At 41.7% G+C, this 12,869-nt stretch overlaps 1 protein-coding gene across 1 annotated transcript in view; it reads left to right on the plus strand.

Moving 5' to 3' along the window:
• The window catches only part of LOC139684625 (lipoxygenase homology domain-containing protein 1-like), a 102,557-nt gene that overhangs the window by 63,825 nt on the left and 25,863 nt on the right, over positions 1–12,869 (plus strand). Inside the window, exons 14-18 of the mRNA XM_071580755.1 lie at positions 664–824; positions 7,898–7,974; positions 8,820–9,016; positions 9,378–9,570; positions 10,414–10,574. Of these exons, the coding sequence (XP_071436856.1) occupies positions 664–824; positions 7,898–7,974; positions 8,820–9,016; positions 9,378–9,570; positions 10,414–10,574 (789 nt within the window). The remainder of the gene's footprint in view (positions 1–663; positions 825–7,897; positions 7,975–8,819; positions 9,017–9,377; positions 9,571–10,413; positions 10,575–12,869) is intronic.

Below are 12,869 nucleotides of genomic sequence, written 5' to 3' on the forward strand. Positions count from 1 at the left end.
CAAACAAAACAAACAAACAAACAAAACCAACCCTCCCCAAAACCCCAAACAAACAAACAAAAACAAACAAATAAAACCCTCCAACCATAAAATCCATGTCTTTTGTGGGGTGTTAAGGGTGTTTACCTCCAAACACAAATCATGGAGCAGCTGGAAATGCCCCTGTACAGCCCTGGCCATATTGCTATTCTAGGAAATTAAAGGGGGTAAATTGCACTCGATAGTCCATGTCATCTGATTTTAACACAAAGTTATGTCATTGAACTGTACCTCTAAAATATCTCTGTAGGTTTTGTCTGAAGTGACCCGCTTCAGATTTTTCACAAAGCTTATATCTGAGCAGGGGTCTGAACTTGGATTTCCTGCCTATCTGTATGAACTTCTTCGTAAACAAATTACTTCTCTTTTTTACAGTTGTGGAGGGCATGCAGTGACATGGAAGATTTAAAATGCTGGCAGATCATATATTACAAACCTAATGTTATACATCTAGCACAAATATTAAAGGTTTCATTCTTTGGTAAACTCGTGCTTTCTCCTTCATCTTGTGAGGAATTATCTTGCAGCATGCTGATGACTATTTGATTGCAATAATAAATTTGGGGTTTTGGTTTGGTTTGAAGGAGAAATATTGCCTTACCTTTTTTCTTCTCCTTCTCAAAGGCGGATGAATTCTTCGTTGAAGCAGTAACGCTGAAGCAGGTGAGGAGGGTGAGGATAGGGCATGATGGCAAAGGAGGAAGCAGTGGCTGGTACCTTGCCAAAGTGATAGTGAGGGAAGAAGGACAGCCAGAAAGTGAGGCTGTGGAATTCCCCTGCTACAGGTACTGGGCAACAATGCTTGCAAATTACGCCTCTGTTTATGCATTTGCCAGATTTTGAAGAGCCTAGTTGTTGGTCCATGACTGGAATTTTCTAAGCACAGTTTAATCCTTTTTATTTATTCATTCATTCGTTCATTTTTGCTAAGCCTGAAAGCAAAGAATGTGGTTTGGGAGGTTTAAGATACAGTTAACTCCCCTTACCAAATGAACAGCAATCTGAATTATGAACTTCTCAGCAATTAACTCAGTGATGCAGAGAATTTCCAAAAAGATAAAAACGCAACCTTCCAGTACCACATCCAGTGTCATTGCATTTGCCTGCTGCAGAAACACACTCTGCAGTCTGCTGGTGTTATTGCATGTGTGGAATGATGTTCTGCTTCCTCACATGCACATCCCATCCTTCCACAAGCAATGGGATGCTATTTTTGCCTTGGAAGAATGCAAAATTTTTGTGCTGCCATCCTGAGAGTTCCTTGCATGTGGGGAAATGTGTATCATGCAGACAGAGGTAGTTGTAGAGCACAAGGATGTAACTTACCTCTGAGGGTAGGTTATAAGTGTATTCTTCTCTTCCCTAGAAAATCAAGTGGCTAAAAGAAATGTGCTGTACTAAGGCTACTTGTGGGGAACAAGATGCATGATCTGTTCTGGCACTAACTAGGGTCTGCTTCAACATTGAGCACAAACTTGGGACAACTAGGTTGAAAACAGGAGAGATTAACTTCAGGGTAGTTCAGGGTCCTGTAAAGTCCTGCTTGCCCTTTTGCCCTCCCAGGATGGGCACTCCTCTAAGACAGACCTTCACTGAGCTCCATTTAATAACACTGAATACCTGTTCTAAAAAGTCGTCTCTTGGGTACAAGTGGAATTGTGAAACTCAAACACAATAATTTTTAAACTGCAAATGAAGGCAAAGCCTCTAATCTGGTTACTTGTCTCTTGTCTTGGAAGAACTCCACTTTAATGAGGGGAGTCAGCCAAATACAAAACAGGAGCCAGCCCCAGCCTCTCTGCATTGCTAAAGCCACGTCACATCAGAGAGCAAACTCACTGGGGAGACAGCACAGAGCAGCAGATGCAATGTCATCCTGGTTGTGAAAAGCAAGCCAGTTTCTCCCTTTTCAAAGAACAAACCACCACGTAGTCATTGCTGCCTTTTGATCCATATTTAACAACCATATGTTTTACTGAGTTAAGCAAGCAGGCTAGACAGGTTTTTCCTTGGACATGAAGTGTCCACATGAAGAGCTGTTTTGCTCAGACTCCTCAGAGATATTTCTAACTGCACCATGCAGCTGGCTTATTTTAAATACTTCCTTTTGAATTGTCTCCTTACGTGACTGTGTTAGTGGGTGTCTTCCTCAGCTTGGAGGGATGACCTACATCCCCTTTGCTTTGTACCTGTGGATCAGGAGCATCAGAATCCAGAGGGCATTCCCCGCAGGCCAGGGACTGAAAAAAGAAGGAGAAAGACAATGCAAGACCTTATCCCCAAAATATTCATGGGGTGAATTAAGGCTTCAGGTCACCAGTGATGGAATTCCACTCTTATCTTTCTAAATGTCTCTTTTCCCGAGTGATACCAGTGTTGTTCATGTAGCTTTATTTGCTGTCCTTGTGCCAGCATTATCTCTTCCTCTCAGATTGAGAAGGTCACATGACTGATCACCATCAAGCACAGGGACAGCTGCTCCCTCTCATTATCTTTGATGCCCGTGTCTCTCAGGAGACTGAGGCATCATCGCAGAATACGGGTGTCGTCATGGAGTCTGGAGATATCTGAGGGCCAAGGTGCTCATCCACTGCATCCTCCACATAAGGGATAAACGTTTCCATGACCTGCAGCATTTGGATGTTCTTCTCCGGTTCTGTAGGCCAAGGACAGCTTATGTCCTCGCTGCTTTGGCAGCAGCTCAGAAAGTCCTGTTTTACCTGCCTCTTCAGAGCCAAGATACTGAAGAGGACTTAGCCAAGAAGAGGCAATGCTAGTGAGGTTAGTTAGAGATTCCAGGAGACATTCTCCTTCTGCTGTGCCAGTGGTCATGCTGTTCTCACTGCCTTTATCTCCAAGACCTGACTAACTTTCATTCTTTACACAGCACTATTGCATGGTCTGGAGAAAACACGTTTTGCAGCTGAGTTCTTACTGCAAGCTATTCTGCTGACCTTCTGCTGGTTAGCTGTTGCTGTGAGACAGCCAGAGGATCAAATGCCTCCCAGCAGAAACACATCTCACCTGTGCAGAAAGCTTCACACGCTTCTTACCTCTGTACAAGCGTGGCTACAGCAGCATATGAGGAGCAGGTAATCCAGCAAAGAGCTGGCTAACCAGCTTGCACTGCAACTGATGTCTTTAAGATACCCTCATGGATCTTCATCGCATAGAACTCTTTGAAGTCTCTGTTCTTGTTATTTCCGTATTCATATACATGTCTCTGTTTTGCCTTTTAATTTGAAAGCTTTTTTATAACTCTATAGGATCATCTATTACCTAGCAATCACAAGAGCTCTATGAGAACTGTCTTTGTTGCACAAGGGAGTCAGCAGAGATAAAAAAAAAATCAGTTAAGTGGATTAATTATAAGTTTGCCTCAGATTCAGATAGAGCATCAAGAAATAACAGCTCCCAGGCCTGTGCTTTCAATTCTTTAAGCCATTGGCTTAGAGTTACTGATTTTTAAAGTGGTCATTTGGTCTGTGCTTGCAAGGAGTAAATGCAAGTGACTTCTCCAAGGGTTATTTACAGAATTACTAGTACATCACTTGGATGCACTGCAGTAGTATTTCTCTCTTACAACCACATAGTGTTATAATATCCATGCTTTTAGGGACTGAACACCAAACCATTCAGTGGAATCACTGAGCAATTTATGATTTATAATACCTGATGTGATTTAATTATTTTGATGTTGATTGTAACTAGAAGGTTCAAAATTAAGGAGTAAGACTTTCACCCCAGAACTGGAACGAAACTTTTTTGAAGACCAGAACTGAGTTCTTCAGGTTTCCTTTCCTCCTCAAAGTGCTCTGGAAGTCCATGAATGGACTAATTGACATTTTCTAAATGCCTATTTTCTATAATATTTATATCCCAGACAGAAATGAATTTTCAATCAGGCAAAGTCGTGAATTCGTGATAGGATAGAATTTTACATGCTATAAATCATTACAGCTCCACTGAAATCTTCAATGATATGTCATTAATTTTTTTCTAAGCATATGGCCCTCACCATCCTAATTTTTCTCTGGCACAAGAATAAGGGAACATCGTTAATTCTCTGAAGAACAACAGACAGACCATGAATGGGATGATGCACTAGGAGACTCCTGCAAAAGAACATTTATTCTATCAAATGCCAAAAGTGTTCATCATGCAAACAAGCCAGAGAAACCTCCATTTCTTGCCTAAAAATAAACTGAAATGTCTCTTTTATACATTTTTGTATATAGGGTATATTTAGAGATGCACACAAACACATATGTATCTCTCAATCTAATGAATGTGTTAATCATTCTAATTGCACGCAGGCTGCATTTGAAATGCTATATATGATGTCATACCATATTTTTGCAGTGTTCCCCCCTCTCTCTGATCCTCTAGAAATTCTTTCTGCAGTGGCTTTCATGTCATAGTTGTGTCCTCTTTGAGTTATTGGTCATAAAATCTCTCTTTAAAACCAAGTATGTGACACAAGACACAATTATACCCTTGCAAAACCCACAGTGGCATGTGAATTACCTTCACTGAAATATAGAAGCTCTGAAAAAATAAAAGTTTTTGACAGGCCTTTTGTAGTAGGAGTATGATGGCACTGCACTGAAAAATTCTCTTTTCTGCAGCCTGATGCGTTTACAATTTGTCAACTCGTTTGCGTTCTCTCTAAGTCTATAAAGCCCTGGTTGCAATCTGCTGCTCAGTGATACACTATTGGAATTACATTGAAGTAAAATTAGGATATTGCTGTATGTGTGTTGAAGGGAAGGAATGCAGTGGCATTGCTCATCCAAATATTGCCTCTGTCACTAGAGTAATTTCCTTGAGAAAATAGGTCTTCTGCCATTCCTGGCTATTCTTGTGGTTAAAACAATGTAAGGAGCCTTCAGCCACTTCTGCTGCTAAACCTCTCTATTCCTCCTGAGTCCAAGACATGCTCCTTCTCTTGCCATCAGTATGTACTTTCATTGGTAGAGGAAATGTCTTTATCTAAGGGTGTGTCCTCCTTTTCTGATTAATTTTTTTTCACCTGTCCTCACTGCTGAAGCAGGTAGCATTTGCCATGCTGCACACAGAGATCTCTTTCTTATGGGATGCATTTTTATCTTGCCACCTTGGTGCAGAAGGAATTCATGCAAATTCACACCAGATATCCCTAAAAAATCAACAATGATGAAGGTGACAGAAAACTGCAGCTTGTCCACTGGCAACAGAAATAGCAGCTTGCAAGACATAAAAACCAGCAACTGGAGAGCAGAAGTGTGCCTACCTTGTGAGCTTCTGCTTTCCTAAAGAACATGCTGAATTCAGTGGTCCTGGGGTGGTGGAGCTCAGGCTCGAGTTTCGTGGGTCCTCCCAGTTATCATCCATGTATGCAGAAGCCTCTTGACTTTTGGGATGATGTGGTCCCCTAGCCATTGGATACCTGTCCAAGGATGTGAATCCTGAGCCAACATCAAGAACTACATGATACAAAGGTACAAAGGACCAGTTCTCACAGGTAAAATAAAAATCTCCCAACCCTAAAATATCATTTTAGGCTTCATTTCTTAAGATAAGGCGATATCTTAGCATGCTCTCCTTCCACTCTACCCTTGCTCAATTCTTGGCAATTTCTTTTAATTCCCCACAGATTTTTCTTCTCCTCTATCCCTCTACACCTCTCAGCCTCCTCTGAGGCACAGCACCACATCTGCTCCTCTCACATGCTGTTTGAGTGATCATCACATGTTCCTGTCTTCATCACCTTCGTGCTGGTCAGTTTAGCTTTTAGGCCTTTCCAAGCCCCCCTGCATAAGGTCACCTGCTTTGCAGAGGGAGAGTGAAGAATATGGGGTAGACTGCATACCCAAACCCCTCAGCACCCCAAAGCTTAGAGGGGAGCTGAAATTGAACACGTGTATCTGTGTGGTGGGAATTCTGTGCACCTCTTTTGCAAGAGAACTTTGCCGCTTTGCTGCTGGGGCCAGCTGGCTCTAGCTCATGTTTGGTTTTCTTTCCTGGTGCTGGGTTTTTGCATGGTTTCCTTGTGCTTTTTGTTTTTATTTGGGTGGGAAGAGAGAAGGAGACTGAAAATATGATATTCCTTCAGATGGATTAAATGGAGACATCTCATTCTTGGTCTTCCAAAATATCTGGTTCCAACTGGTCATGACTGTAAGCTTTGCTGGCTTGTTACCAGCAAAGTGCCATAGATTTGATCCAACTTTCAGTGGGCATTAGTTCATGTCCTCACATTCTTGTTATAAGGGGAATTTCCTGGTTTCCATATATGCTGACTCACTGTCAAAATCAAAGATGAAAACTTAAATGGGAAATGAACTCCTCTCCTTTTTGGCACATGGGTCAGCCAAGGACAACGTATATGTCACAGTGACACCTGCATGGCAACCTTTAACAAGAAAGGTTCTGGAGGTTTGTTTTCCCTCTTTCTAGTTCTGGGAATTATTGTAGCCATTTAAATACCCTGCATGACCCACTAGAGATTGTTCACTTGTCCTTTCCTCACCCCTGCTGGTTTTCAGCAGTATTTTTAGTTGCAAAGGATTCTGCTGCAGATAGATGTGTACCTGGGAGCAACGGGCACTCTGGGAACTGCTCCTGCTGTCACGGCACCACTGTGGGAAACCTGACCCCAAACAGATGCTTACAGGAATATCCTGAGTGCTGCAGCAGTCTGGGTTTGAAGTGCAAAGTGAGAAACCTCAGCCAGGGCCCTTGCTGTTATACAATGTTTGCTGTATTGCACCTGATACGGTGGGGGTGGTAAATCCTTCACCCCTGAGGCTGAAGAAGCAGCTATCAAGCTTCCAGATTAGCAATTGGTTCCCCTCAGTTTTGGGAGGAGACTTTAAGGGGGAACAGGAGAGGGGACTTCTGGAAAGGGCATGTAGTGATAGGACAAGAGGGGAATGACCTTAAGCTGAAGGAGGGGTAGGTTTAGATTAGATATTAAGAAATTCTTTGCTATCAGAGTGGTGGGGCCCATGCAGAGGTTGCCCAGAGAGGCTGTGGATTCCCCATGGCTGGAAGTGTCCAAGGCCAGGCTGGATGGAGCTGGAGCAACCTGGTCTAGTGGAAGATGTCCTTGCCCATGGCGGGGGAGTTGGAATGAAATGAGTTTTAAGGTCCCTTCCATCCCAAAATGTTGTGTGATTCTATGATTTTCCTTTCAGATTTTTTCCCTTGAGATCATGCTACAGCTTACTTTGTTCCCAGTTCTTCTTCTTAATTAGTCTAGTTGGATCATTAGAGCCATGTTGAGAAACACAGGAAATCCTTCCTTTTTGTTGGTGGCAGCTGGCTCCACATAGGCAGCCCTGAAAATGGGAACAACATAATTTATTCCCTTCCTGGTAGAGAAAAAAGGGGTATATACTTACCTGTAAGGAAGGAAAAAGAGAAGATAAAATAGAGTTTAAAACAAAAAAGGATGAGGGGGTTTAGTAACCTACATACTATGAAGGTTGCAATCAAGGGAATTAATAATAAAGCCTGCAAGTCTTTCTGGTCAATGAAGGTCAATGATTTCAAGAGACTGAGACTGTGTGTTCCTAGGAATAACTTGGGGTTATGGAGTTTGTGCTTTTCAGACAGATGGACATTACAGCTGATGTTTGTCTACTGTGAGCAGGGCTCTTATGGTCCCTCTTCTTGGCAAAATGGAAGTTTAAAAAAGCGTGGCTGCCATATGTTCTGGTCAAGCTCCTGCTAAGTTAACAGAGATGCAGAACTCTGTAAAAATATCTTTTTGACTAGGGTGTGGACTTGACCTATGTGTGGAACCAGCCTAGATTTTGCAAGGTCTAACAGGTGCTAATTATTCAAAGATAACTTACTTCTGTTTGTAAACCAGATGGCTTGACAAAAATGAGGATGATGGTCAGATTGTCCGAGAATTAGTGCCTGCTGGGGAGTCACCAATGCTAAAAAGTGAGTTCAGCTTGGAGAAGAAAGAAGGTCTGGGTTTGAGTTGTGCATGCACATATTTGCTTGCTTTATTCTTCTTAATAATTCTTGTCAGTTCACAGTAAATCTACTGGGCATTTTTTTTCCATTCTTATGCAAGAAACTGCAGTAGGTCACTCAGCTGAAAATGCCTCTGGCTCTTAAATTCTAGTTTATGAACATAATTAATTTGTATAATAGGGCATAATTGTAGCATTATTTGCATAGAAAGAAACTTTGGTTTCTAATTCTGAAATTTGTTTAGGAGCTGCTTTCTTGTATAGCTTTCTCCAAAGGATCTTGAATTGCCGCTGCTTTAGTGGAGTAAATTTCATTGAATGATTGCATTTCAGTAGGAAATCACAAAAAATATTATCTTTTTCTGGAGAACCAGGACTCTAATACCACAATTTTCTTTAGAAAACAATGCTTACAGATCTCAGGTTGAGATGCTTTTTGTTTTGTTCTAGGGAAAAAAAAAGTCAAATGTACTCAATTAAATTGTAAGTATAAAAAAGAGTTAAATAATCTCACTTGCCTAAGTGCATTTTTATGGCTTGGGTAATCATTTAACAGTGAGAGGGAGGCATACAGAATATTTTATGGTTACTAGTGCAACTGTTGGCTCTCTTATGTTGTGGTGAATAACTCCAAGGTGTGACAGCTCCTCCAGTGTGGCCCTAAGATGCTGGATGCATGAATGGAGGGCAAAGTCCTTCCTGTGCCTGTATCTGGAGCCTTCCTCCCCTGTATCTTGTTTGAAGCCAATTGCCTGGCTGAGCGTGGAAATGCCACTCACATGTCTGTTTTGTACATCGATCTCACTTTAGATGTCAGTTATCACATCAGCGTGAAGACGGGAGATATCCCTGGTGCCAGCTCAGACTCCAGAGTTTTCATCAAACTCTATGGTGAAAAAGCAGACTCCAGCAAAGAGTTTCTCTTAGTCTCTGATAATGATCTAGGCAATTATTTTGAACGTGGTCGAGTGGATGAGTTTACTTTAGATATGATGGATATTGGAAAGGTAAGAATCAGTTGGAGGTGGCTTTGTACTTTGTGCAAGTCTCTGAATTCAGAATCAAAACAACACTCAGGATTGAATGTGATGAAAAATCCTCTGACCTTTACACTGGTTATTAAGAACAGATTTTACTTAGACTATTACATCAGCAGTTTGGTGTACATGCTGGCATGTGAAGAGTGTTTTATGTTTATAGTTAAATACATATATAAATTATTTGCATAAGCACAGTGGAAGAACAAAGCACCAGGGTGAGACTGTTATATACTGAGTAAATTCTGTTGTGTGTGTAAATTCGCGGGGGAGGGGGAGAGAGGGGAGGTGGTTTTTCCTGCTGTCTTGGTTTTTGTTTGCTTTTTCAAAGATCAACAGAATACTGATTGGACATGATAATGTGGGTCTGCGGTCCGGCTGGTTCCTGGCCAGTGTCCAGATCACAGTCCCAGTCCAGGGAAGGCAGTACATGTTCCCCTGCAACCGATGGCTCGACAAAGATGAGGCTGATGGCAGGGTGGAGGTGGAAGTCTACCCAAGTGAGATTGTGCCCATTGAGAAATGTAAGAGAATCTATGGCTGTTTTATAGCTAGGACTAAAAATATATTACTACCATTCTTGAGGACAATGTCACCACTGTGTTAGACACTAAAGTCCAAAAGTCCTCACCCTTAGGAGCTTATGTGGTTGAGCAAAGTAAATTATTCTCATGTTTCCTTTTCTGAAAGAGTTGGGCAAACATTACAGAGTTTTTCATCTCCATTTACTGCAACCATATGAAAAATTTGCATCCTGTGCCGCATAACACAGTACAGGACAATGTTCCTTTTCATTGCAATATCAGTGGATTCTGCTTTTTTCACATTTATCTAGCCCAGTCCTATTTTTTCACATTTATGTGCCCTGCTGCTGTACCAGACATGTCCTGTCCTGTCTGTATTGCTCCATTTCCTGCAAGGGGAAAACTTTTGGATAAATAAGGACCAAATCTCTACTACCCACTTGACTTTTATCAGTAGATCCATTTTCTTTTAACGTCATGATTAAAATTTGTCTTCGGATCCTGGGAAAGGAGGCTGTGTTTTTCCCCTGCTCTCTGTGGCTCCCTCCTTTGTATTACGCTAAGGAGATCATTTAACCACTCTGTGGTTAATACTGAAATGAAATTCCCTTTTAAGGGTCTGTTTTGCACCCCTGTGACTTTGGCTTAGTACTTGTAAAAGGCAAACTATTAGGTTAGCCCTCAGCGAAGAGTTCTGTTATCTGACATTTAGTTTGGATAAGAGCAAATGATTGGCTATGCAGACATTTGTTAAAACAAGGTAATTTAATTTTGAACCTGAGCCCCTGGGAATGTTGTTATCTGTGTTTCTCTCCTGATTTAATTGCTTTATTTTTGGACTAGTGATAAACTATGAGGTGTCTGTAGTTACTGGAGACGTGCGAGCCGCAGGCACCAACGCGAAAGTGTTCATGCAGATTTATGGTGAGACTGGCAAAACAGAGCTGATCATCTTAGAAAACAGATCCAACAACTTTGAGCGGGGAGCCACAGATGTCTTCAAGGTATGATGAAGGCAGTCGCTGTCATTTCTAAAAGGCAAAGCAAATGACCTGCCAAAGCAGATACATCAGTAGAATAATTGGCCCAATTTCTCAAAGAAAAAGAAAAAAGACCTTTAAAAAATTGCAGGTCTGATGGTATGTGTTATCCTCTATCCATATTTCTGGGAGGTTTTGTATTTCTTTTGTGAAGCTTTGTGTTTTGTGAAGGGGCTTTTATCTTCTGAGAGGCTGGTAATAAATGTGCCATTGAAGTGTGATCTAATAGTGTTATTTGTTTACATTTACTTCCAAAATAGCTGCTCTTGTTAGATCTCAAGAGACCTTAAACTTATACTTTGGGCTTGTCCCTTTCCATTGTTTAGTTGGGGGAAGAAACCCCATATCTTTATAAGAATATAAGGAATCCCAGTATTACCTGTGGTCACGCATGCCATTAACCACAGGTACAGGTGTCAGTCCTGCAGAGGTTTGCAGCTGCAATTTCTGTGAACATCTGAGTGCCCTGTGGATTTTACCTCCTGTAGCACTGTTCCAGTGAGTCATGGCATGCAAAGTGTACAGCACATTCCTCCAGCTATCAGAATGGTCAGAATTTAGGCTTTACACTTGTTCTGCCCCGATCCACTCAGCAGGTTTAGGGGAATCTTATTTGATTTATGCTGGGAGGTGTGTGGGAGAAATAACAAAATTCTAAGGAGGATCAATAACAAAATTTTACTTGCAAACTTTAGAATGTTAAGGTAGAATAAGGTATTTTGCAAATTTTAAAATGGAGCTATTTTGATTCTTATCTATAGAAATGCAACAATATGAAAGCATAAAAATAACAAGAAAATGTATAAGGAAAAGAAAGAGAAAGAAAGGATATAAATAGAAAGGCAGATAGTCACCACCCATGGGTTCAGTAATGGGGCTTGACTGTTGCTATTTCAATGTCCATTGGTCAAAGTGATGATCACAGTCTTAATCCATCGAGGGTGGAGGGATTCCCCCAAAACACAAATTTTAGTAGGTTAATAAATGCTCAGGCTAGGTGGAAATGCCCAAGTACCTTTCCTTGAGTTGGGAGTTTTAACACTGTGGATCATGAGGCACTTTGGAGGTCTTTGAGGGTTTATGCCCCTTCTAAGACGTGAGAACTGCCTTTCACCTCAGAATAGATGAGCCGACTATGCCCCATCAGATGGGATGAAACCCTTCAAGTCTACAAGTGAATATCCTGATACTTCCCTGGAGGGGAAGTTTTCACACCTGACTCATTTCTATAAGGGAGGACACTGATAAAAAGCAGGATCTGCCTCTTGTTGGCCTCTTGCCTTATCTGGCTCAAACCCCAAATTTAATGATGGGTGTGCACATCCTCTGTATCTGGGCATCACCCTGCTGTTGTTTGAGCCATTAAGAATTTTACATTTTAGTCTCTCACAATACCGCAGAGTCCACACGTCTTTCTCAGCAACCCAGCAACAAGCAGAGTGTTAGCAGGGGTGAGAAGCCTCAGACATAATTTGGGTGAGTGAGCCAGGACCTGCATAATCCAGTAAGAAACCCTGGACTGATGAGGCTGAGCAGCAGGTGTGGATCACCATGTGGTCGGGCATCCTCTCCCTTTGCGACCAGTGTCCTCTGCCTTCTTAGCCTGGGTTTTCTGCCCAGAGGAAAAAGAGATCCGGGGGAAAGGAATGTTCTTAACTCTTGCCCTGATGTGCGGTCAGGCCATGTCAGAGCCACATGCTTCTGTACAGAATGAAAGACCGGCATCTGGACAGCAAAGCACAGAGCCCAGATGGAAGCAGGATTTAGGGCTCATCTGTCATATGTGCTCACAGCACAGGGCTCAGCACTGTGGTGCCTGCAACTTCTTTTGAATTTGCAGTCCCACAGAAGCTGGATCCACCTCATCCCTGTCAAGCCTGGAGCGAATTGCTGAAGATCCCCTGAATCATCAAGACTGGGGTATCCTTCCTGGTGTCCCTGACCAAATGGAGGTGTCTTTATCCACAGCTTTACCAGTTTTTTATTATGTATTTTTGAGATCAGATGACCTCCTTCTGCTTAATTTTCTTGCTTTACAGAATGGAGTTATCCATTTTTAATGAATTCTTTGGTATTTAAAGTGACTAGTACCTCACAAATGTTTCCTTTTTTAAAACTCTATAATTTTAAGATTAGGTTTCTCTGGTTTTAAAGGAAATAAGCTTTCCAAAATTTGTGACTAAAAGCTATTAGCCAATATCAGATTTACAATAAAGCCCTATGTACAGTGTTCTGTTTACATAGCTGTGTTTATATCTT

This window comes from Pithys albifrons, chromosome Z, assembly GCF_047495875.1.
Source record: "Pithys albifrons albifrons isolate INPA30051 chromosome Z, PitAlb_v1, whole genome shotgun sequence".
Taxonomy (NCBI): Eukaryota; Metazoa; Chordata; class Aves; order Passeriformes; family Thamnophilidae; genus Pithys; species Pithys albifrons.